Source organism: Mustela erminea, chromosome 3 (genome assembly GCF_009829155.1).
Source record: "Mustela erminea isolate mMusErm1 chromosome 3, mMusErm1.Pri, whole genome shotgun sequence".
NCBI classification, from domain to species: domain Eukaryota; kingdom Metazoa; phylum Chordata; class Mammalia; order Carnivora; family Mustelidae; genus Mustela; species Mustela erminea.
Genome location: NC_045616.1, coordinates 39298323 through 39319993, shown reverse-complemented (window position 1 = coordinate 39319993; position 21671 = coordinate 39298323). Strand labels below are relative to the sequence as shown.

The 21671-nt window shown below is 34.4% G+C and overlaps 1 protein-coding gene across 2 annotated transcripts; it reads right to left on the bottom strand.

The window, feature by feature from the left end:
* Positions 1 to 5361: 5361 nt before the first annotated feature.
* NUDT12 (nudix hydrolase 12) lies at positions 5362 to 20542 on the bottom strand. Of its 2 annotated transcripts, none has more exons than XM_032335602.1 (7): positions 20453 to 20542; positions 17612 to 17823; positions 16474 to 17063; positions 12979 to 13146; positions 11377 to 11490; positions 8664 to 8863; positions 5362 to 7491 (listed from the first exon to the last, which is right to left on the bottom strand). In XM_032335602.1, the coding sequence occupies exons 2-7, from the start codon at positions 17815 to 17817 to the stop codon at positions 7381 to 7383; spliced, it is 1389 nt and encodes a 462-aa protein (XP_032191493.1). In that variant the 5' UTR covers positions 17818 to 17823; positions 20453 to 20542; the 3' UTR covers positions 5362 to 7380. The 2 variants fall into 2 exon arrangements, with proteins under 2 accessions (XP_032191493.1, XP_032191495.1); XM_032335604.1 differs by having other exon boundaries at positions 17612 to 17819.
* Positions 20543 to 21671: the final 1129 nt, after the last annotated feature.

Below are 21671 nucleotides of genomic sequence, written 5' to 3'. Positions count from 1 at the left end.
ACAATGCTTTGGGTGATCAATACATTTCAAAAAATTAAATATAAACTTTTATATAGGTAAAATTGCTTTCATATAGTATAAAATTAAGGAAGAAAAATTCTATTAACTAAATCAGATGAGAAAATCATTTTGGTGATTAGTAAATTTAATGCTGCAATGGAAACAAAGCAGAATTATAGAAATTCAAAACAGGGGCTATTGCTTTGAAATGAAACTGACCTTCCATGAATTCAGAATGAATTTCAATTATGCTTAGAAGCCTAGCTTGTCAGTTGCATTTTCCTTGCTTTCCAAATGCACAATTTATTTCAAATAACCAAATTAGGATATGGATGGTAGCTATTCAAATGTGCATATGATGTCTTTCTTAGCATAAATAAAAGAGGCCTAAACACACTGACTATTTAGAATTTTTTTTTTTTTCTCCCATCCATCCTTTTTCTGTATCCATCCTATTTGGTAACACAGCAAGTTACAAACAGCTGTTGGATTTTTTTTGTGACTGGAAAGAAATGAGTTGTTAAATTGTCTTCATATATAACATTCAAATAATTTCCCTTTTGCTATTATCCTTTGCTAAGCAACGAATCTAGGACAGAGGGGATTAAAATAGAGGATACTTCATTCAAAACAGCAAAAGAAAAAAAAGAGAAAGTAAAAAGAACATTTAATCAACTCACCTGGATAAAGCCTTCATAATTCCTCAGCTCTGAAGGAGACATAGATAAAACCCAAAGATGTATTTTGAAAAACAAGAAAAGGAAGTAAAGATTTGAATACTTCTTCTTGTTCTACTTGGGATTTATCTGGGTTGTCTAAATCCAAAATCTGATTAGCATACTTAATCTTATGGAGTGTCAGGAATGATCTACCATCCTTTAATCAGTCTATTATTATCTGTCCTAACCATTCCTTTCAGTCTGTTGGTTTTCAAACATACCTTTAGTGAAAAATGATGTACTGTGTGCTTTTGTGGCCTAGGAGTTTCGATAGGGGTACTTCAAGACACAGCTATGATGTTCATGTGGTGTAAATGGAGTGGAAGAACTCCCACCCATTTCCCCCCCACAAAAGGAGTTTGATCTAGTTTGGTTCTTGACACTGGTGGGGTTAATTATAAGGTAACTCATTTATCTTTGTGGGAAAAATACAGGGGCAGAAACAGTATGGTGTATGGTATGGGATGTATGGTGTGGCAGAGGTTGTAGATCTTGATGAGGAAGATTTAAATTTGAGTCACATTTCCATATCCTATATTGATTTTGAGGGTCATTTAACTTTTCTTAGAATCAATGTGCTCATCTATAAAACTGGGATAAATAATATAGGCTCTTATTTAGAATTTTTGAAATCCAATGAAATATGTAAATGAAATTAGTTTAGAAGTAGAGTTTAGAATCTTTAAATAAATGAGACATTTCTATTAAAGTAGTAGCAAATGACATGGCTCATAATTATATAGGTGATTCTTATTAATGTCGAATAAAAACTTGGAAGGTTTGTCTGTAGCTTCTTGCAAACACATAAATTATGATATATATGAGGCTGGAAGGAAGGGAAGTGATCAGAGTCCAAACTGCAGAGGTAAGTTGCTATATTAAGAAATTTGGACTTGACCTTTTGTCCAAAGTAGAGTCTTTCTGAAGAATTTAGCAAGATCTCTTTGGTTGCATTGTGAAGAAGGAATTGTGAGTGAAACCTGAAGGGGACCAATTTAAGAACCTGATGCAGAAACCAGATGAGTAGCCTGAGTTCAGATGGTGGCAATGGACAGAGAGACAAGAAGTGTTAAGATCCAATACATATTAAGAAGTAGACGGAAGGAAAGAGAAGATACTGAGACTCAAGAACTTAAAAGAAATAGGATATGAAGGAATGAAGTAGACAATAATACCCAAAAGTTCCGTATTAGAAATTGCAAGATTATTAAATAGAAATGTACTTGGGATAGAAGATATTTTAATTGTACACATGTAGTACTTGGGAGGCAGTGAAATGTCCCAGCAGGTATCCTAATAGATAGGTGGAGATAGAAATCTGATAATTAAGCAAGTAGTGAAGGTCTTACAGAAATGTCCAGAGTAACAAGAATATAAGGTCCAACCTGAAAAATGACCAAAATTGAAGGAACTAAAAGAGAAATTTGAAACAGAAGTTCTCAATGCAGCATTATTAAAAAGATTCTGTGAGGTAGCTCTGATAAGTGGAAAGATGAAAGGATTTGAAGTGAAATACTTGGGTTCAAATTTTGGCTCTCCAATTTATTTACAATGTGACTTTGAAACAGTTAACCCCACTTAGCCAACTGTAAAATGGGGATAATGATATTGATATTCATTTCACAGGGTTAAGGACAAAAAGAAATAATAATTGTCCAGATTTATATATAAAGTCCTATATAAATATTATTAGGATTATGAGAATAAGCTAATCAAAGTGTTACATTTTCTTAGGAGTCTGTTGTAAAGATCCATAAGTAGTACTGAGAAATATGCTGGGAGAGAAAAGGCGACAAATACTTTTCACAAAGTTCAGAAATCTGGATTTGAATTAAACTTACAACTTATTAGTGTTAATGTTAGATATACGGACCAAGGAAAATATACATACCCCCTTCATGGTGTAAAAACCAAACAATGCATTCTATGTGATCATCTTAATAGAATGATGATAAATCATTAAAGAATACTAGGATTTATTATCATATAGAATATTACAATTTATCATCATAATAAAATGAAAAATCCTTATTATTCATGAGGATGTATGAAATCGCTGGAAACCAAAGAAAAAGATCAGTATGACAAACCCAGTAATATGTGTAAAATGAGAATATTTTTCTGAACTAATTATTATTAGACATCTGTACAGCAATAAAACTTTGAGGTCCACACTGACACGTGCCTATTTTCTTTTCATCCTTGACAGTGCCTCCCAGAACACGCAGAGTTCCCACTGGCTACCACTCATGGCGACATTCCCAGTAAAGAGCTCACTACAATGCAGAGCAGATTATGTCAGGACCAAGGCAGCCTCTGAGGTTTGAATTTGTGCATGTTATTTGGAGTTCCAAATCCTCCAAACTGGCATTAGAGTACTCAAACTTGTTTCATAAACACAAGTAAATCCAGCAAAATAACTCTTAGCAGCAAAGCCATTGGATAAATGGCATTTTAAATTGTTTTTAGCTCCACTGATAGAGATAACTTCAGCTTACTGCTACCTGAAAGCAGTATAAATATTTATAAGGTACTCTACTGAGGTGTTCAAAACATCACACTGCTCCAATAGACTACAATTTCAAGGGACAGTAAAATGGACAGGATGAAAACTAAAAAAACCAAACCAAAGCCAAAAAAAAAAAAAAAAAAAAAAAAGCAAACAAACACTTCAGACAACATCATCTGTCCATTTACACTGGCTGTTCTAAAATAGATACAAGTACTATTTTCAATTTCTGCTTCTGGGTGGAACTTTTACATCACTAAAAATGAAACCACCTCACAAGTTAAGTGGTTAGAATGTTCTTAATCCATTAGGGATGAGACAGTTGGTCTGGTAGTTTTCATGAGCCTAATACTGGAACGGCTGGATATATTTTTTTTGCTCCTTATGCTGTATTTTGTCTGTCTCTTATAGACTTCTAGTTAGAAAGAAAAAGTTTCCATTAGCAGAAAGTCTTCTTTTTAAACTTAAAATCGGTTTTAAAACTTCACAGCTGCCCCGACTATTCTGTACAGCATCATTACAATGGGAATTGTGAAAAGAAATACCCATTGTCCAATGCTGGACTATGTGTTGTATGTGTAGCAATAAAAGAGAAACATAGTATTGAAAGAATAGAGAAAAGTTGAAAGTGCTATTTCCACCAGTAAGTACAATTATATGTAGATATCCTTCAATAAAAACAGGATGAGGAATTTTCCTGTTAGCCCAATTAACATAACCAAATGTTCTTTTTATAGTTGAAAAAATGTTTCCCAAACAATAAAAGAACTCAGGCTTCTGATTACCCATTTTTCCTATGCCATCTTTATTACTTGAATAAGTTTCCTTTTGACAATTCTACTTTGGGCAAATAAAATGAACCATTTGAAAATCTATTGTAGATGATAATAAACTGTGCTTGCTCTTACAGAAGCTGTTCTGAATTCTACCTGAGTGTCCTGGGAAGAAAAAGGACAAGGCTTAGTGTAGGGGGAAAAATCATTTTCAGTATTGAGTTTATTTTCACAAAGAAACTCCTTTCCATTTCTCTTCTGACTGGTAAGGCTTTTTGAAGATGCAGGCTCTGGTGACATTATCCTTCTCTCCTTGAAATATACCCTCTGTGTATTACATCTGCCCCTATCTTTCATCTGCCTCTATGTCAAAGCCCCCTAGCATGTGAACCCCTGATTGAGCACCCTCCACCAGCACTGAAGTCAAACTCTCTTGCCCTCTTTTTCAACCCATTTGCTGCAAGGACTTCTGGGTTGCCTCAAGAACTAGCTCTTTTACATGTATAGACAGATACTTCCGATTTTGCACTTTTGGATTACTTTGTCCTAGATATTTTTCTACCAGAAAAAACTGTGCCTTTTGCCACAACACATACATAAATTTCAACAGCTATTACTCCTCCCTTGCTTGAATACACACACACACACATATGTATATATGTTTGTACATATATGTATGTCTATATATATGTATGTATATATTCAGAACCTAATAGTTGGTTCTAATCTTTAATAAAATTTGTGTTGTGTTAATCAATAATTAATGGATTTGTTTTACAGAACATTTTCACCTATTATTTTCTATATACACATTAGCGACATAGTTCTAGAACCAGCTGTCTACTTTTATATGAGATTTAATTGGGTTTATTTGGCTTATTAACAAACATACTCTCTCCTTCCACCTCATGGTCTCACCCTTTGTTGTTCCATTCTTTTGTCTTCATCCAAATCTCTAACCTGATCTCTGAAAGTTACTTAGTAATTTTTCCAACTAAATATGTGTGCTTCTAATTCTTTTAGCCCTTCCATGAACAGTAAACAGTGGAAAATTCAAAACGCAAAGATTGGAAATTTGAGACAAGTGATAAAAACAGACATTAGTCATATAACTTCAAATCTGATGATGAAAAATTATTGACTGTGTATACAAATGTCTACGTGTAAGTTTGTATGTGTGTATACATACACATATGACTTAAAGATTTAATTTGTCTAGATAGGACCACTTTTAAAAGGGCTTTTATACTTTTTGTTTACACATCATTAAACAAGGGAGGATGACTAAAGTTTGGCTTTTTCATTTTTCAGAAGACATTTATCAAAACATATTAAAAAATACATAACACACAAAACAGAATAAATGGATAAATATTTTAATATATTGTTACCTTCATTTCCATTAGAATACATTCATGGCACTTGAACCTCTGAAATTTCTTTGCTATTCCTTTCACTTACATGCAGTTATCTACCTCAGAGGTTAGCAATGTTAAGAATGATTATTAGTAACAACAGTTTACTTACTGATTTTCCCTGAGTATAGGATTAAAAAACCAAAGCTAAATTTTTAACTACATTTTGTTGATATTTTATATTTTACTTTGCTACCTGAACATGGAAACCTGGAACTTTATGATGTAATCTTAGAATCTCTAAGTAAATTTGGAGTAAAACTGAACCTTAAGTTTTAAGTCCCACTTCATTAGAATCAAGGCACATAGTTTTCTAGGTACTTATGTAGTTCAAATTTTATTATATATCTTAATGTCCAATGTAAGTCAATTTTGTCCAAAGTCCTGATCCCAATAACATTTCATCTGTTACTAAGAAAATCATTGTTCATTAGTAAAGTTCTTAATCTAAGAAAATTATATTTAAGTTAAATGATTTTAGTTTCTAAAATTTTAATTAACAATATTGGTAAATTAAATTTTTTCTTTTTATTCCTTATTCCTAATTTCGTTTTACCATTCCTTCTTGTCATTTAATTTCTTAACTTTACCCATAATTTAAATAGTAGTTTCTACTTCCTACTAGAGGAAGAGTCCTGCACTAGGCTATATAGGACAGATTGTTTAAATTAAGCTACTTAACTATAATTACAATTAATTGTATGAACAATGGTAAGTTGTAATTGTGTAACTTTCATCGATTAATTAATTGATTCAACTTTAATGGATTAAATTAATTAAATTCACCTTTCAGGATTTCTTTTTCTTTATCTATAAAAGGTCACTGATCTACATATATTATCCTTATGGTCTCTTCCAGTTCTAACATAAAATACTAAAGAGCCAAATTATGTAAACTTATATATTTATAGACTAGCTTTTAAAACAATTTCAAAATAGCCTTATAAAATATGACAGTTCTATGTTGTGAAATTGTGAATTACTACAGTTTACTTTTCTCTGAATCTTGCTGATTCAGTTCTAAGATATACTTATTTTATAAAGGCTTCTTAGAATGTGTTGAAATAAGGCCAAAATCAAAAAGTTGCATTTCAGTTTAGTAAATATAATTAGTAATGATTACATAATTTTTGCTAATACAGATACATCCCTTATCACAAAATGACATAAAGCCAGTGTTTTTATTAAATATGTAAACCTATCTGGGAAATATTAAACATCTGATCTTTGAGGAGAATTCTTCAAATACACTTGATTTCAGTGAGAAAGCAGAGAATTTTGATTTGTCTTAAAAACAACTTTGAGTGTAATAGATAACTATACATATTAATTGATTTTAGGTTTAAGGGGGAGGTTCCATACATAAAGGTACGCTCTCACTTAAACTCTCCTTTCACGAAGGCATGGTATTCTGATCACTAGCAGAGTTGTTAAAGTAGAAAATTCTTAACACTGATCAAAACAGACACATGGTAGCACTATAACAGCACCACTGCTAGAATAGTGAAACCAGGAAAAAAAGTGGAATACAATGGGAAGTGAACAAAAATCAGCTACTGACGGCTGAAAGAACCTTTATGGTAATACAATGACTGGAAATGAAGCTTAAAATTCATTAAAATTATTTCTCAAGAATAGAACTTTAGTGAGCGGTCTAATGCTTTAAAGAGGCACTGGAATTTAGGTTTGTTTACATTTTAGAGTATCCATCTTTATAACATGATTTTTCTTAATAGAAATATGGTTTAATATTTGGACAGGCTGACTTGGATTTAACAAAAACTGAGGCAATGTTTTAACTTACAAAAACACAGATTCTACGGTTAAGATGGAAAGTACGTGTTGAAACTATTTTGGAAACCCAATACTGTGTTGTGACATTCCGAAGAGCAATAAATATTTCTAATCTCACTTGAGGAATAAGTTATTAGAAATAAATTATACTCAAAATCTAGTTATTTGATTTAGAGATTGGGGTTCATTCCAATCCAGTGTTTGATTAACTGATGGGCAATAGCTCGGCTTGGAGGCACAAAGAATGCCTGCTGCTTCCCTTTGGTCAGAACATCCACAACCTAAAATACACCATAATAAAATGTATTAGGATTTCAACACTGTCATACTTAAGTACTACTTCTATGCTTATGCAATTTAACTAAAATGTGATTATTTTACAGTGAGTAACAACAGTACAAAGTGACAACATCCATGTTCAATATGCAAAATTTAGTACAGTACTTTTAGTTGATTCAATGAGTTAATGAATCAATTTGTAAAAATATTCCAGAAGAGCATATTCCCTTATGAAAATAAGGACATGAAAAAGAAAAGTACATGCTCCACACTTATTTTCAAAGTAAAATCAACTTTCCAACAGTTTCCCTTTTATAAAATTCCAAAAAACACTTAATTTGTCCTTTGTGAAGTTGAACATAAAATAAATTTTGTTTAGGAAAAGCAGAAATGATTTCACTCTTCATTACTAATAGTGGGGCACCTGGGTGGCTCAGTGGGTTAAGCCGCTGCCTTCGGCTCAGGTCATGATCTCAGGGTCCTGGGATCGAGTCCCGCATCGGGCACTCTGCTCAGTGGGGAGCCTGCTTCCTCCTCTCTCTCTCTCTCTGCCTGCCTCTATGCCTACTTGTGATCTTTCTCTGTCAAATAAATAATGGAATCTTTAAAAAAAAAAAAAAAGTGCATCCATTTGTTTTCTCTACAAATACTTTGGGTTAAGCAAAACACAGACAAGTAATTTATCTTTCATTATACTACTGAAGGAAGATGTTTTAAAAAGTTTTTGTGAATATATCTTTGGTATATAGTTTTGTTATTTGTGTCCTTAAGCACATTTTAAAAAGAACAAGAGCTTTTCAAAAATTTTAAGCATTTTTACTGATACTTTTTGAGAACTACTTGTTTTAATGCTGTAAACTAAAATACAAAATATCTCAGAATAATCTTCCTGTTTCTCATAGTTCTCATAATGTTTACCTATTTTAAGTCCATTGAAAAGCATCATTAATCTGAAGGAATGGCACTTGAAATTAGAAAATGGCACAGAGTCATTAACTAAAAGAACCTCACAGAATGAGTTGATATAGGACACATCAATTACACTGTAATCCATGCATGATGGGTGGGCCATACCATTCATTCAACTTGGTGAAAACATGTATCCCTGCTGCATGCCCAAACTGATACAGTCAGAGAACAATCAATAGAAGAAGGAAATTAAATTGAACTTTACCTGTTCTCTAGTGAACCAGCGGGCATCCTCTATTTCATTCTTGTCAACTTTAATTTCTGTAGACACTGCCACAGCTAAGCAACCAATCATTAAGGAGGAGGGCATTGGCCATGGCTGACAAGAGACATACTGAACATGGCCAACTTTGACTCCACTTTCCTCTTCTACTTCTCTCCGAACAGCATCTTCTATTGTCTCTCCTAATCAAATGGGGCAAAAGAACAAGTAGCTGATGAACATGCCTTGGACATTTTGTGCTCCGAATGGTTCAAACATTTGGAAATCACTTTGGACAGAAACCCAATTCAAAGCACGAGAAAGCAGAAGCCTAAAACTAGACTGGAATTTTAAAAAAATTATTTCTTAAAGTATATGACCACATACATAATCAAAACGCCCGGTCCAGATTTTTTGGTTACAGTGTAAAAATGGTAACATCTACAACTATCCAGCACCTGCTATTAGCTGAACACTATGCAAACATTTTATATATTATCTCATTTACATATTATCACTAAATAGTTACAAATTACCATTCCAAGATTTTTATAAATGGCTTTTTCCTTACTAAAATTTTGAAAGTTTTATGTTGTTAAAAAATTACTGCAGATAACTTTCTTGAAAAGAGTTGAAAATTACATTAACACTAAAAGTTTAAAAACCATATAAGAAACAGTATTTTTTCTTTCTAAATGATTTTTTTTTCTTCTAGATGACTATTGACTCAGTTATGATAAAATAAAGTAGTGCCTAGAAATGTACTTTAAAATTTTTTTAAATTTATATATATAAATACATATCTATTTTTATTTGTATGACATATATAATATATAAATATATATATTATATATATATAAACATATATAAATATCATATAAGTCATAAAAATATGATATTTATATATTTATATGATACAGAGAGAAAGATCACAAGTAGGTGGAGAGACAGACAGAGAGAGAGGGGAAGCAGGCTCCCTGCCAAGCGGCGTAACCCTCTGAGCCACCCAGGTACCCCAAAATGTGCTTTTTAATTCTGATTTGTTAGAATTGAGAAACAGAATAAAGAGAATGGTTTCTAAGTTTATCTGAAAGTTTAGAAATATTTTGCTATTTAAATATAACTTTTTATTTCAAATAGATGCTATATTTCCATATTAAAATCAACTCATGTTCACCAAAAAAATACTGTGGAAAGGTAAGTCATAGACTAGCGTTAAGATATCTGCTAGACCATAGCTAAAGAATACATATTACAAAACACCTGAAATGAGAAAATATAGATAAACAACCAAAAAAAAATTAGGCAAAGAATATAAACATGTAAAATTCAGAGAAAAGAAAATCAGATGCCTAAAACACATTTGAAAAAGATGCTCCAACAGCAGGGAAATGAAAACTACAATGAGACTATTTCATACCTATCAGATTAGGACATTATAAAGTATGAAAATCCTAACTTGGTGAAGATATGGAATAATAGAACATTTCATGTGCTTTTAGACTATAAATTGGTAGGAACACTTCTGAGAGCAACTTGGCAATGTCTATGAAAGGTTAGGATGCTTATAACCTATGAGCCAACAATTCTACTCTCAAGTATACCCTTGATAACTCTTGCAAATGTGCATAAGGAGCAGTATAAGAATATTCTTTGCAGTGTTGTTTGCAATAGCCAAAACAGATATGAACTAACTGTCCGACAGCAGATGGGTGAATTGAAGAGTATTTATAAATAAAATGGTACACAGCAGTTAAAAAAAAAAAAGGGCGTAGAGTTATTAGAGACAGCATAGTGATTAAGAGCATGCATGGACTCTGCCAAATTGCTCAGGTTTGTATTCCTGCCCTATCACTGATAAGCTGTTTGATCTTGGGCACGTGATTCAGCCCCTGTACCATAGTGCCCTATCTGTAAAACGGCTGTAATAAGTATGTACTTTATAAGGCTGTATGAGGATCATATGATTTAATATTTGGGAAGCCTTCAAAAGAGAGTGTGCACAAAGTATGTTTACTACTATTATTATCAGTGCAGATTAATACTGGAAGTTAAGATTAAACACATATATTAATTAGCATTTATTCCACAGATATTTGCTGAGCTCCTACTACATATAAGGCAGTGCTCTAAGGGTGTGGGCTATAATGATGAATGAAATAAAGTCCTAGCCCTTACGCAACTTACATTCTGGTATGAGAAGATAAGAAAAGAGTAGATAGATAAATAGATACATCATACATACATCATATAATAAATACAGAGATACAATCTCATATACATAAATACAATTATACATACATAAATACATACATACATACAAACCATGTCAGGTGGTAATGAGCGCTATAGGGAAAAGTCAGGCAGGATGACAGAATTGTGAATGCAGAGTATGATGCCAACTAATGTATTTGGGGCTATTTGGGAAGGCCTCTTTGATAAGGTGACAAAGTTGGGTCTAGTAAAGAAGGAAGTAAGGTGTAAGTCATGCAGTTACTTTGGTAATAGCAATAATATGAAAGACGAAATGTTGAATTATTAAAATGGACAAAATTATTCTAGTAAAAACAAATATTATAGCACTCAAAATACACAGAAGATATTTAAAAATGCCCAATTTCACAGCATGATAATTTTCAAATGCCGCCTAAAATTTTTATTTGGAAATTTTAAGTTAAAGGAAGATTATTATTAAAATTATTAAGTAAAGGCTTACCAGGTTCAATAAATCCAGCAAGGCAAGTAAACATGCCTGGGGGAAATCTTTTCTGCCTGCCTAAAAGACATTTGGTCCCATCTGGATGAATAACTTGCATGATTACTACTGGATCTGTTTTTAAAAAAAAATCAGATGAGTGAATGATAGGAAAAATAATTTAGACTCATTGTGTAAAGTCACTGTCAAATAGTATAATAAAAAGGTATAGCCCTTATAAGAACAAGACTCTTTTCTAATTATAAGACTGTTTCTTTCTGCCTCATGACAGAATATTTCAGGGAAACTGCAAAGAATATTATACGTAAAGAAAGACCAATTTTGCCTTCTTCTTAATAGCAACAGGTATTATATACTTACTGTATGTTAGGCATATATTTTAATTATAAAAATATTAGAGTAGGCACTTTTTAAAAATAATTTATTTATTTATTTGAAAGAGAGAGAGAGAGAGCACAAGTAGGGGGAGCAGCAGGCAGAAGGAGAAACAGGTTTCTTAAGCCCTACGCAGGACTCAATCCCAGGACTGCAGGATCATAACTGAGCTGAAGGCAGACGCCTAATGAGTGTGCTACCCAGACATTCCAAGAGTAGGTATTATATGGCATGAAGAAAATACAAATTTTACCATAGTAAATGTGAATTTTCCTCTCCCTTCCATCCCAAACTTGAACAAATGTTTTTAAAAGCTAAAGTGGCTCTATGACTAAGTTTAAGCCATTAAAAACATAAAATTTAACTTAGAGTTTATTTCCCAGAAGTCATTAATGCAGTGAATTCTCCTTGCTAGATCATGACTGAAAACAGGAATCAAACGGAAAAGGCTCCTGAGCAGTGAAACCAGGTGTCACAAAGTCATGCATTTTACTCTCAGGAGACTTCCTCAGGTATTGATTAGTTTATTATTATTTTTTCACAAGTTTTAAAGGAGGAGGTTCTCATATTTCCAAACCTATATAAGGCTCCAAAGCAGCATTTAGAAGGAGAGAATATATGTATAGGTAGGCAACACGAGTGATGCTAGCTCCAGGCTGTACTGCCTTGGTGATGTCCTGAACAGGCACTGAATTGTTGTTTTTTATTTTTATTTAATTTATTTTATTCTTTTTGGTCTCTGCAATAAGCAGATCCAGATTGGTAGACTTTTGAAATCATGTATTTTAATACATCGAATTGATTTTGATTAACTCAGAGTTAAGAAATGGCTAATTAGAAATGCCTGGCTGGCTCAGTAAGATTAAGTTTCTGCCTTTGGCTCAGGTCATGATCCTAGGGTCCTGGGATCAAGCCCTGCATCAGGCTCCTTCCTCAGCGGGGAGCTTGCTTCTCCCTATGTTTTTCCACTCTCCCTGCTTATGCTCTCTCTCTGACAAATAAATATATAAAATCTTAAAAGAAAAAAAAGGCTAATTATGTACAATGTCCGTTACTTAAAAGCCATGAAACTATTTAATACTTTAATACTTACAGTCTCAAGTTATATTAAATGTGGTTTTAATAAAAAGGTGAACCCCTCAAAAACTCAAAATCTTGTCTCCCCAGAATGTCTTATTCCCTAAGATTCCAGATGGCTGAAATTTCACTGTAAAAGAAAAGGCTTACCAACTCTTGGATATGATGTATTGTGAACACCATGGAGGCTAGGGCAGTCTTCTTTTAAGCAGACTCTTTTGTAGCCACCTTCTTCAATTTTAGTTGCACTTCCACAGGTTGGGCAGAACTTATATCGACTGTGCCACGCAAGAACAGATCTTGCTTGGGCTACAACCCCTTTAAGAGAAGCATAAAAAAGTTTTATTTCTGTGATAAACTGTAAACAAATTAATATCAAAGTAAAATGTTCATAAGTCAAGGCATACACTATATTTTCTGAATAGCTAGGTGATCAAGAATTTTCATATTCTTATTTTTATGATGTATAGTTCTTTTGAAATAAAATATAAAATCCAATAGATGACAGATGAAAATCTGATTTAACTTTAATTTGAACTAATAAGATGCAACTCTTATGTAAGATAGGTGTTAGCACACCTATCTTATATACTATATTAGGTCAGGCTTTTACAATTGGTGATTTTTAAATTTTAGATACACAAGGTTCTAGTGTATTCTAGTGAACTTACAAATATTGATTTTATAATAGTGACTCTTATCAAAATACACTATGTAGACACTTCCTAATTTAGACTTGGACTATAAAGAACATATTAATAGAAAGCTACAGGAATTCTTCTTTCCTGGGTCCCTAAACTAGTACTGGTCCATGTCACCATGAAACACATCCTGTTTACAACTGGAAATTGCACAGAGTATTAAAAAAAATACTTCATTTATAACATTCATGGTTAACTTTGTTCATGAAAAAAATGCCTACTAGAATAAATCTTCTATATACGTATATAAAAATATATATACTTTGGCTATAGCCTTTACCCTGGTACTTCAAAAAAGAATATGGCCTGATCAGAAATGTTATAATTGAAACAGTAAAAGTAGAAATGTTACATTTGCATTTGCCTGACACTTGCTCTTACTAAAACACATTATTTGGGTTAAGGATTTTTGAAAAAAAAGCAAAATGACCATAAACAACAATAACAATGTTTTAAACTGGGAAAAACAAAATAAACCATGCATAAAAACAAATTAATACTGAAATTCAATGAACCGTAGGCAACAGTAAATATTTCCTTACTATGTCATCTTGTAATATGTAATTTGTGCTACTTACATTATTTCAATATTGTTTCAATAAGAAATGCTAATATTTATTTAGTATCAACTATGTGTGCCGCATCATAGAAAGACCTTCATATGTATCATTTATTTATTTATGAGGAACAAAACAGTTAAATTTCTATTGGCCCGTCTGATACAGAGGATAGTGGGGTATTGGCGGATAATACAAATGACAAATAATACAAACATATTTTATGTGAAATGAATAAAAATACTTACATAGTTCAACATTTCATTTTATTTAATGTTTAGATCAATCCTATAAGGTAGGTATTATCATCCTCTTTTTCTAGAGGAGGAAACTGAGGCACAAAGAGGTTAACTGTGGAAGTTTACACAGCAAGTGAATAAAAGGGCCTCAGTTTTCTTGCTAGTAAAAAGAGAGAGGAAGAGAGAGACCCTTTTGATCTTAAAATTACATAGCTACAAAGAAAAGATATTTTCTTTTTCAAAAAATAATTTATTTATTTTTGAGAGAGAATGAGAGCACGAGTGGTGGGGAGGGGCAGAGGGAGAAGCAGAGTCCCCACTGAGCAGGAAGCCTGATGCAGGGGCTTGATCCCAGGACTCTGGGATCATGACCTGAGCTGAAGGCAGCCACTCAATGACTGAGCACCTAAGTGGCCTGAGAAAAGATATTTTCTTTAAAAAGTGCAATGTTTTCTCCATAGATGAGGAGACTAAAACATACCAATCCAGACTTTGGGATGAGATAATCTAAGCGGTTTCTGAATGGACCCACCACACATCTTCTAAGGGAAGGTGGACATGGACAAGTGACAAGGTGGACATTGAGAAAAGATATTTTCTTTAAAAAGTGCAATGTTTTCTCCATAGATGAGGAGACTAAAACATACCAATCCAGACTTTGGGATGAGATAATCTAAGCAGTCTCTGAAAGGACCCACCACACATCTTCTAAGGGCAGGTGGACATTGACAAGGTGACATTCCTTACCTCCCACTAACTTTTGAGGATACCTTTATTTAGCTTATATTCTTTCCACTTCATCAATATACCTCTTGTCAAATTCATCAACAGCTTCCTATTACCAAAATGAAAGATCCTTAAAAAAAATTTTTTTTGGTCTATCTTACAGCATTCAATATATTTGACCACTTCCTCCTTGAAATACTCTGCTCTCTTGATTTCCATGAGCACATTCTCCTGTTTTCCTCGTACCTTATGGCCACACTGTCAATAATACCTTTGATGGCTCCTCTCTTTCTACCTGACCTCAACATTTAGGGGGATTAAGGTATGATTCTGAGGCTCTCTTTCTTGCTTGTTCTCAACTCCCCATCTCAGTTTCCTGAGATCTAAATATCACCTTTATGTTGATGACTCCCATATGGGTATGTCCACTTCACACCTCACCTCTGTGTTCCAGATTCCAATATCCTCCTCTATAACTGAATATGCCCAAAACTAAAATCTTGATTTATTTACTTCAAGACTGTCCTGCTTCACTTGCTCAACCTGTTACCCTATATTAATCAAGAAATAGTATCACTATACACCAAATTACTAAACTCTCAAACCTAGCCATCATTCTTGATCTTTTCTTTCATCATTATATATCCCATACCCAATCCATCAGCAAATGCTGATAATTTTCTCTCTAAAATATACCTTGAACATAACCCCCTTTCTTTATCTATACCATTATCACCTTAAGTCAGGCTGTGGTCCAGGGTACTATCATCTCTCTCACTTATAATAGCCTCTACACTGATCAAGCCTGATCAGTTTTACCTACAGAACATCTCAAACTTTCCCTTTTGCTTCTTCAAACCAATCCACTGCAATCTCTTTACTTAAACGACTGTAATCGCCAATCCCCTCTTAACAAGACTTCTAACTTCACACTGAATTACCTATAAATCATGATCTACAAAGCAGGCAGAGTGAGGGTTTTTGTTTTTGTTTTTTTAAAACCATAGGTCAGGTTACAACATTTAAATGTATTTGGAATAAAACCGTGGCATATAAGGCCCCACATGAACTAGCATACCCAGCAACAGAAAACAAAATAATCAGTCTTTGCCATCATGCTTAGTGTATAGCACGTGCTCAATAATTATTCACTGAAGAATCAAATAACACTAGCATGCATTAGGATTAATTTTGGGGAAAGTGATTTTGGCTGATTAAAACTACTGTAACTGCTCAGGAGAGTAGTACCCTAGAATGAGAAATTTAGGAAAGTTCTAATGAAGATAGCCTAATTTCATTGCTTACTGAAAAAAGCACACCTCCTAGAAAATGAAGATATGTATAACTCCAACCCAGTTCCAAAACCCCCATTATTACCAACAAGTAATTGTTACCAATAGGTAAACCATATACACTTCTTACCAGCTTCTTTTTCTTTCAATTGCAGAAGAGCTGGCATTGGAGGATGAAGAAAATAACAATTTTCGTGTCTTTGCTTAAATTCTTCAGCAGCAACAGGATCTATACCTAGAGCAAACCAGGCAACCAACCCATCTTCTTCTTCTCTTGGGACTTCTCCAGCATAATTAAATGATTCTTTTTTCATTTCAAGTTCCACTCCAAGAAAAATCAAGGTGATCTTTTCACGCTGACCCAAATAATTTTTTATATCTGTGTAGTTCAGCTGACAAAGCCTGACTTCTGGCTGTTGGAAACTTTCTTTATTGCCACCTAGAGTAACCAAGGGATTTAAGTCTGAGAAAAGGATATAAACTGTGGCTGGATGGCTTTCTTTAGCTAGTAGCCAGTCAGAATTATTTCTTTTTTCACTTTTTCGGTCTAATAGTGTTCTGCTAAAATAATTTTCACAATCTTCCACTTCATTAGTTAGGAACCAAGGCTTCATCCCACCTTTAGCATTAGCTAGTAAATTAGCTATATGCTTATAACCCCAAAATTTAGCAATATCCAGTGCAGTCTGCCTTGATTTATTGACAATGGATCTGTCACACCTACAGATGGAAAGAAAAATAAAATAGGAAATAAACATTTTCTTTAATATTTATTACAGTAAAATGTTTCCAGATGCATATGATAGCCCCACTAATGATTATTATGTAGATTTTCCCTTTTAGGACATAATTTACTAATGGGAAGGTTAAAAGATATAATAAATGATGAAAAGTTAGAGATAGATATTTAGTATTTCTGGGGAATTATAAAATAAAAACAGTAAGTGTTATATGTTATAAGAAGAAATTAAAATTTTATGAGGGGTTCTTCATAGTCATAGTGGGTAGATCTACATTTTCTATTGGGGAGTAGAGGATTAGACTAACTCATAAATTTGATTTGATATTAAGTATGAAGGATTTCTCTCTCAACAAATGAAGTTAAAGGCTTTTAGTTAGATACTATGCTGTGTTTTTATATAATAAAACTGGTCAGTGAGTTGACAAGCCCAATGGTATAAATATGGCTACAAGAAAAATATAAAAGGAAGTATGTAACCCAGAAATTAAACCAGAGCCCTTCAAGTAGTAGTCCCTAAAATGTTTACCCTTTCTCAAGTAGAAATTGGACAACATCTGGGTGCCCATTTCTTGCAGCATACATTAAAGCAGTCCAGCCATTTTCAGACGTTTCATTGAGAAGAGATGGAGAATGACTGAGGATTACTGTTAACCTGGCAATATCTCCTTCTGCTGCTGCATAGTGAAACTGGGAAATTATTTCTTGATTTGGGCTTCTTTTTATAGAAGACATTTCTTCCTTAAAAAAGAGGAAAATAGAAAAAAAAATCCTCATTTTCAACTGCTATTTGTTCAATGGTGGAACATTACCTACATACAGATGTAATTAGGACAGTTATGGTTTTTAAATTACATACTCTTCAAAAGGTAATTAGTAGTCAATTGTCATCACAGCATACATTTCAAAATTGTCTTAAATATAATTTTAATTTTAAATATAATTCATCATGGGATGTATAACAATGTATGAAGAACTTTGGTAATAAAGATAAGGAGGCATATCCTTGAGAAGGAGTGTCAGGTAACAAACATTATGAAGAGGAGGAGGACTCTGAAGTATTCCGGAGGGATTTCAATATAGATCAGAGGAATGAGGGGAGTTAAAGCATAAGTCGAGTCAGAGGTTTTTTAGCAGATGATGACTAGTATTCTCTTAGATTCTATACTACCCAGAAACAGGTGCCTTCCCTTAGGAAAATTATCCTACAGCTGATTATTCGAAAATTGTGTTAAGTTTCACATGAAAACAATTTATTGCTTTCCCGTGTACAATTAATTCTACAATCCATCTGGGATTCATCTTTGTTCATAGTGTGAAGTAGGGGCTAGATACATTTTTAACCCAGTGGATAATCCGTATGACTTGGCACCACTCTTGAAATTACGATTTGTCCCATTGCACTGCAGTTATCATTTTTGTCATAAATCAGATAACAATATATTTTGGATCAATTATTGAACCCTGTTCATTTGGTCACTTTGTCAAAATTTGAATCAAAGAAGCTTTTTAAACCATTAACTTTGCATTGTTATTTGTTGTTTCAGTAAGAAAAAATATAGAAAATATGTTTCATACCTCTTAATAAATTTCATCTCAATGTGGATTGAAAGTGGTAGGGCACAAACTGAGCTATTCTTTGTGGAAATGGTTCAAGCTTAAGTTCTCTATGAGAATAAAATATTTTTTGTAAGGTATTAATTTTTGTTCAGTGACATGCTATTTAAGAATTGATTTGGATTCTAACTAGTTTCTATCAATCTAAGCATTAGATATTTGGGTTAAAAAGAAAAGGTTATAATCCATACATTTTGAGTGCTGTCTCTAGCATTCCCACACTGCAATTTGGTTGATCAGTTTTATAGTCGAGGGAGTATGAACAAAATTTAAGGAAAAATGGGCTGAAAATTTACTTTTCCTGTTTTTATCTTCCTGCTACTTATAAAAAGGTAAAATTTAACTACACAAAGGGGAGGTCAGCGGGGGTGGGGCAGGTGAAATAGGTGATGGGGATTAAAGTATACTCAGGATGAGCACGCAATAGCATATAGAACTGCTGAATCACAATACTGTACACCTGAAACTAATTTTAACACTTAACTATACTGGGATTAAAATAAAAGGCTTAAAAAACTACTCACAGGAATGGTGCAAATGTGTTTATAATTTAAATTAGTGGAGTGGCTTTTATATGAGAAAACTATTTCTTTACTGTAGAATTTACTTCGCTGTTCTGTTCATACTGAGATTTCTAAATGCTTTACAAATATTATCAGTAACAAAAGCTACAACTTTTCAGGACTTCATTTGGAATCATTGCTGTATACTGACTCATGGATAGTGTCCCTTTCAAGTTGCCTTTCCCCTAAAACTGATTTTCCAAAAATCACCACACAGGTTCTTCAGCTAGGTTTACTTTAAGCAATATTTTACTGTGTCATGTTCTGAGGTCATAGTCATTTCTACACCCTCCCCACAGGACACTCCACAGGGCAGACTGCAAAACTGTCCTCCAAAAATAAAGTACCATTCACTATCTCCGGTGCAATTCTTATGACTACAATATTCTCAGAAGAAAGGCAGTGAAAAATGTATACTTTCTCCCTTAGCTTTTTTTTTTTTTTTTGGTGGCAGCATAGCCATCTAGAAACAACCATTTCTCTTTCCAGAGAATCACACAGAATCTGCATTCCAGTTCTCCTGCTGGATTTATTTTTTCATTTCTCATTGACAGGTTTTCCACAAGGTAAGAATCTGAAGGCAGGATGAGGCGATTCCCTTAGCCAAATGCCGTCCTTGCTTTCCAAAAAGAACACAGACCATTCTGAGAGGCCCTTTAAGCAAACGACACCCACTTTTACCGGTAAGTACCGAGGGCCCACGACTTGCTCACGGTCACATGGTTAAAGAGACAGGGCAGAGTTCAAATACAGATCCGTCAGTGAAGTCAATGACGATTTAACGAATTCCACGGCCTTCAGCATTCAAGGTGGCCATTTAACAGGTCAAGCGCCACCTACACAAGGTCTCTGCCAACATTTAATTGCCTTGAGATAGTTTACTTTCTTGTCACTTCTGTGAGACTCCTTTTAAACGGGAATATACAGAGGAGGCAGCACTTCGTTTTCCCCACCTCAGAGACTGGGCTGCAAAGGCCACAGCAGCCTACCGACAGCATCCCCTGCCCTCTCTGTGAAGCCGGGCTACCAGCCCATAGCTCCCGCGCCTGCACCCTCACCGCATTCCGAGGCTGCGCCAAACAACCCAGCATGGCCAGGCCAACAGCGCTGAAATCAGAAAGTACTGAGAATTGGTCACCCACCCCAAGGAGGGCACCGGGGCCGACTAACTACTCATTGCTGCTACTAACCCAAAGGTGACCAGAGTAGAGGAATGCAGGATAGAGCCGCAACACCGGGAAAACCCCACTCTCACTCTTCCCGGCGCCGGATTCAGCCTTCCTGACTTCCGGCGGAGGTTCGCTGTTCTCGAACGGTTTTATGGGTAATGTAGTTTCACGGTCACAAATAGTGCGCGATCCGTGAAGGGGAGGGGTTTTGGGGGGGTGGTGGTGGCGAAGGCGCTCGGGAGCCTCGGCGGGAGGTCCAGGCTGTGACATCCAGCTTCTTGGGGGTGAGTGAAAGGCTGGTTTTCTTTCCCGGTCTTCCGTAGACCTATGAAGTGTGGTGCGGCCGACGTAAAGCTGTAGGTCTGTGGAAGAGGTATTTTAAGTTTTCCAGTGTTTCACACCCAGTCCCCTAACCTCCTCTCTTGTATGGTCTGATGCAGTGGCATGCACGTTCAAAGCATTCTTCCACCTGGAATATTGGCTGGACCAGCTTACTCCAATGCGTGACCTTAAAACAGTGTGCACCTCTGAACCTAAACTCGTTATGTGCAAAATGGTACCATGTATTATTGCCTACTTCATTTAATCGTCCTTTAAAAAGTATATATTATGTGCCCACAACTCCTCCTTGGGTTATGCGGTTAAACGAGGATAATGCGTTTAAAGCTCTTACGAAGTTTAGAATTTAGAGTTAGTACTCACAATGCAATTATCATTCATGCTGTTATTTCACTTATTGTGTTTTCAAATTCCAAAACCTAAAGTTACGTGAGTCCGAGCTTGCAGAACTAGCTGTTGGTAGTCTCCTAGACCAGGGCTTTTTTTCTTTACAAACTGCCACCTTGGCAATCAGCAAGTTGAATTGGCTAAGGCTGACCATTGCTTTCTGAATGAATTTGAGACATTGGAAGCTTTTTCTTCTCACAGTGAAGTTATGTATACTCCTTGGCATTGTGCTTTCGTTACTGCTTTTTAAAATGTTTACTATTTATTTATTTATTTATTTATTTTTTAAAGTTTGTTTATTTATTTTTTCATAATCTCTACACCTAGTGTAGGGCTTGAACTTGTTACCCCAAGATCCAGAGTTGCTGGATTTTCTGACTGAGCCTCCAAGGCACCCCATCATTACTGCTTTTTAAAGCTTTGCCCTACGCTTCTTTCTGTGGGTAGTTGTCTTTAGTCTCTAATGATAGCAAGGATCATACAGGAGATCAGAAGTACAAAGTTTTGGTAACTC

Bases quoted from the DNA above. Each gene is read 5' to 3' on its own strand.
- NUDT12 (XM_032335602.1), bottom strand. From the start codon at position 17,817: ATGTCTTCTATAAAAAGAAGCCCAAATCAAGAAATAATTTCCCAGTTT. The intron at 17,064-17,611 runs GTAAACATTTTA...TTCCATCTGTAG, and splicing joins CAATTTCTACTTGAGAAAGG to GTGTGACAGATCCATTGTCA. The intron at 8,864-11,376 runs GTAAGCCTTTAC...CCATTTGATTAG, and splicing joins TGCTGGATTTATTGAACCTG to GAGAGACAATAGAAGATGCT.